Source organism: Sardina pilchardus, chromosome 15 (assembly GCF_963854185.1).
Source record: "Sardina pilchardus chromosome 15, fSarPil1.1, whole genome shotgun sequence".
NCBI lineage: Eukaryota > Metazoa > Chordata > Actinopteri > Clupeiformes > Clupeidae > Sardina > Sardina pilchardus.
This window is the reverse complement of record NC_085008.1, coordinates 4,732,099-4,737,098: the sequence shown is the minus strand read 5'-3', so window position 1 is coordinate 4,737,098 and position 5,000 is coordinate 4,732,099. Positions and strand designations below refer to the sequence as shown.

Here is a 5,000-nt window from a genome sequence, read left to right as displayed (position 1 = left end):
ACAGACTCATTCCAGCATTCTAGCCCCTTAGCATTTATCCAACACCACTGACCTCTACGCAGGTTTCAGGCATTCAACAGCTTAGGCGTGATTACATTGACATTTAACTCTCGGAAAAACTCAAATGTAAAAAAAAAAAACACAAACACACATAAACACACACTTTCATAATGACAGCATTGAAAGCCTTCCGAAGGCATATTCACAACCAACAAAGACACAAACAGAAAGGGAGGATTGGAGAAAGCTGACTGAAACCATTGGTACTATATAACTCTCACAAGGATCTGGACCTGGGGTGTCCACATCTGTTTCAGAGTCAACAGCTCTCTAGACTGAGAGTTATTACTGTTTTTCAAATACTGAGACTTTTCAAAGGTTTTATAGTCAATGTCACAGATTTACAAACGCTACAAAAGCCCAAATGGACACATAAGCACGTATAATTAGTATAATTGTATAATTGGAATTGTGGTATAACAAAGTTCTACTGCATTGCACAATGCACAAACTGAAAATGTTTGCTGTCAGGCTGGAAAATTTATAGTATGAAAATATGGGCTGTCTAAGCTTAGACAACTCCGGTCTAAACATAACCTCTATTTTTATAATAATGTGTGTACTTGATACTAAATGTGAACTTGCACTGGGCACCAAAACGATGCTAATCGCAGTAGTACCGTTAAGACTGGAATTTGCATTAACAATGAAATAATAAAGCAATAGCTTTGGGTATAAGCTCGCTATACATCAAAGTTAATCTTTACTTTAAGCCACTGACAAGGCTCAAAATATCATTACGCTTATGCCATACTGTGGACAGAGGCCCTACAGACAACACAAAGTCATTTCTAACTTGGTAAGTGTACAGGAAGGGTATAAATGTTTGTGCAATCAGTAAATTACCTAAATTCGCTGCCATCTTGCTATGAGAAGTCTGCACAAGTTGATTATCGAATGCCACACAAACTACTGTCAATGCAACACAATGCAAAAGGAGGAGAGTTTGGAAATCGACTTGGACGAACTTTCTTTTTACAAGATGGCGGCAATCGGAATAATAGCTAAGTAAAGCACTACATTCTTTATTCTATATTCTATTTTTACCACTTTATCTAAATACAAAAGGTAGCGTTTGTCTTTTCTCCAATTTAGTTAAACTAAAATGTATCTACTGTAACACAGGTAGTCTCTCAGAGATGCATCTGCCTGGAAACACCATATACACTTCCAGGGGTTTCAGTCAACTCTCTTAAACAGACAGAAATATTTTAGCTGGCAAAAAAAGAAATCAGAGCAAGCGCACAACAAATTCACAGTATGCTTAGAGGGAATATTTTTTTAAGTTGGCTCTGGGAATATACCTTCAAAAAATATAAACTTTACACAAATATATATATATTTATATCTATATACTCTGTTTTACACACTCTCTCGGAGGACATAACAACGGCTTGTCAGCTTCGAGAATACATTCTATAGATTAGTATGCAGCAAGCGATAGCACACGCGCATAGGATCTGATACAAATACAGTTTGTGTAAATAGGATCTCAGTGGGGGAAGGACATTTCACTTCTCAAAATATACACAGTATACAGTGTACAGAGCAAACTGTTTCCCCCCCGCCTATCGTCCTTGCTTTAGAAAATAATACCACTTTTAAAACAGAAACCATTTGTTTTATCTCCACAATGATACAGAATAAAAGAAAATGAAGGCACATTCATGTGGTTTCACGACGGTGGGATTTTTTCTTGGCTTTTCATCAACATATAACAAGCAAAAAAAAGGTAACAAATAAAAAGAATAAGAAAAATAGCCGGACGTCCATTTAAACTTGCCTGCCCCATCCATCTTAAGTGCCCAACAACTGTCTAATTATTTCCTGCTCACAGACTTGGATGAGAGATGGAAGTTTCTACATTGAAACTGAATGCCCTTGGATTTGTCAGTGCTAGGAGTTGTGTCCAGAGACAATCTGGAGCTCACAGGCCCTAGTGGCCCCATGATACACTTGAGGATGTCTGTCCTTGTCTGGAGGCTTCACAGACTATGTGTAGTATGTATTAGTATAATTAAGATGTAATTCACAACACTGGGCCAATGTGGTGCTGGTATGATAACCATCATGGAGTAAGGCTATACATGCATCACGACAGGTGTCGCTATTTATCTGAAATGATGTGGGACAGTGTGGCCTCCTGAACTGGACAACAGATTACTTTGTGTGCCCATTTTTGATTTCAGCTCAAGGTGGCTTGGCTGATGTGAAGCTGTTTCTGTTTACTCTCTTTAGATTATTTTGTTGCAAATGGATTCTACTATTACGTTTTAATGTTTCTTAAGGACAGTTTGGTCACATTCAATTTAGGAGCTAGTTACTCCGAATACTGTACTACGTGTATGCAACTGGTTTAGCTTCCTGTATTCTTTCCACTTTGTCACAAAGCTAGCTTTCAATCACTGTCAGTCCTCTCGCACATGAAGCATGAAATCTTTGGGGAATACTAGCCGTTCACCCTTTCACAACACTATATACTCACATCTTATAGCTTTGTTAGTGAGTAACTCTTCTCCTATGTACAATATTCACAAAAATATACATCACTTTACAACACAGGCGATTATGTCTGATAAGAATAGAATGCCTCTTCTGATGCCAGCCTACGCCAGTCAGTCTTGAGCTTTAGTGGACATGAATGAGTGGGCTTTATTGTCATTGCAACAAATGTACAACGAGATAAGACCCGTCCATAATCAAGACCAGAACTTCTTGTTAATCATTAATCAACTTAATTATGAAGCATGCATATTATGCTTCAAATATTTTCTACATCATTTAGATTTCTTGGCAGGATCATAAAATGTTGTTTATCCTGTATATAGCCATACCTAATCTCAGTGGTTAAAAAGGTTGCGTTGGGCTGATTTAAAGAGATAATGAGGAGATTGGTGGAGATTTTGTGGTTTGACTTGTGGCGCTGTCTCAAGAATGAGTGGTGTAAACAGACATCCGTATGTACAGTCTAAACTACACCATATATGGTAGAAAAATACATTTAAAAAAAAGAGGGCCAATGTCCCTCTTTGTGGCTTAAGGAATACAAAGCAGCACTTCACAATCAAAATACACAGCGGCATTTATCACCCTCTTCTGTTTTTGGCTTCTACTTTTAGCATTTAGAGTTCAGCACTGGATTTTTGAGACCTTGGTGCCACTTCGGGTCATGTGTGTGCTAACAAGCCCAAAATAGCCCTTGCAACTGCAGTAGTACTGTCACACATTCTCAAGGACTTCTCAGAAATATGATGGACCGGGTTCAGCAGGGTGGAGTTTGTGTTTGTGTGTTAAGTTTGCTACATGCCCCTAAAAATACTTCTGCTTGTCTTTAGTTGACTGTTTTTAGACACCCTGCTTTGCTCTCACAATGCAGAATAGATTCCCACGCGGGACTCATCAATATATCTCAATATTATTTCTAATAAATATATCTTACTTAAATTTACTTTACATTTATATATGTATATATTCATTTCTACAATAGATTTTATGTCTATTTACAGAATTGTGGTCAGATATAGGTCTGCTTTTCCCCTGGCACCTGCAGACACTGAGTGGTGTGCTGTGCTCGTTCTGTGCAGGCGTTCACATGGTGGTTCTCCAGCATTCGGATGGGTTCTCTTGGGTTCTCTTGGGTTCTGCCCCGGGGCTACGCGTTGCTGCTGCTGGAGCAGGGGGTGCTTTGCGTGCTGCCGATGCTGTGGGCAGCGCTGCTGTTCTCCGAGGCCGGCTGAGATTTGGGCGGTGGCTGCCGACTGGCTGGACCACCTGAGAAGAGAGAGAGAGAGAGAGAGAGAGAGAGAGAGGGGTGAGTTGGAGAATAAGAGTGCAAATATACAGTACTTAGGGTGCGTTCGTAAATTGCCTCTCCGATCCCTCCGAGTAGCAACTAACCGTTCGTAAATTCGGATTCATCATGTGTTTATTCAGAGCATCACACTCTCGGAGTGTCCACAGCGTGTCAGATTGAATTTACGAACGCACCCATAGTAGACAAAGTAATTCACAGTAATGCATTTAAATTCACTTGGGTCTACAAATGTAAACAAACAGACACACACACACACTCCTGGCATACGTTACTGGTCAACCAGTTCATTTTATGGAGGTGTGTTGGCCAGGGGGGCATCAATCACGTAATGGAACAGGTCCTTGTTGGCAGGCCGCTGCCAGTGGCTGTGCCGACGCATCGTTGGCCAACTACGGAGGAGAGGAAAGCGCAAACCTAATGTGGTGCTAAGACCCCAAACCCTCCACGTGAGCCCCGTCTAGGCCGAGCGAGTCTCTGCGCTATTTCACCGAGGCCAAAAAACACCATAAAAGCGCCTCGTCCAGCGCTGCCAGTTTGTACAGCGTGTCTCTGGCCGTATAGTGCTGGGCCTCAGCCTACAGTTTTATGTTTCTGGGCCTGTTTAAGAGGGGCGCTGCGCTGGATGTGTGGGTGTGGGTGCGGGGAGGCAGCCATGCCAGCACATGCTGTTCTGACTGAGCCGTTAGAAAGGGCTGCCGGCCTCATAGCGTTTTTGAAGGGGGGGGGGGGGGGGGGGAGAGACCACTGCTGGCCTCCAATACACAGTGGTCAGCTCTAATATGGCCAGCCATGACGCAGGCAGGAAACTTTCTCTACCTAAGCCTGAGCGGCCAGAGACTTCAAGTTAAAAGAACAGAGAGACGGAGAATGAAAGAGAGAGAGAGAGAGAGAAAAAGAGGAGTTGATTGGAAACATGCAGCAGGAATGAAGTGAATGGAGATGTGTGAAAGTGAGAGACTGACAGAGAGATAGAGTGAATGAAGGCAAGTGAGAAGTCTGTACAGAGAGAAGTAAAAACAGAGGGATAATAAGAGGAGGAGGAGGAGGAGGAGGAGGAAAGCTCTTCCTGGTTATCTTCTTGTGGTCTGCAGAGGCCAGGAGTCAAGCCAGCCGAGTAAACGCTCTC

The 5,000-nt window shown here is 42.0% G+C and overlaps 1 protein-coding gene across 1 annotated transcript in view; it reads right to left on the bottom strand.

Annotated features, from left to right (window-relative positions):
• The window catches only part of tgfbr3 (transforming growth factor, beta receptor III), a 105,537-nt gene that overhangs the window by 1,279 nt on the left and 99,258 nt on the right, over positions 1–5,000 (bottom strand). Inside the window, exon 17 of the mRNA XM_062555563.1 lies at positions 1–3,831. This exon is cut by the window's left edge and continues 1,279 nt beyond it. Coding sequence (XP_062411547.1) covers positions 3,713–3,831 — 119 coding nt within the window. The 3' untranslated portion in view covers positions 1–3,712. The remainder of the gene's footprint in view (positions 3,832–5,000) is intronic.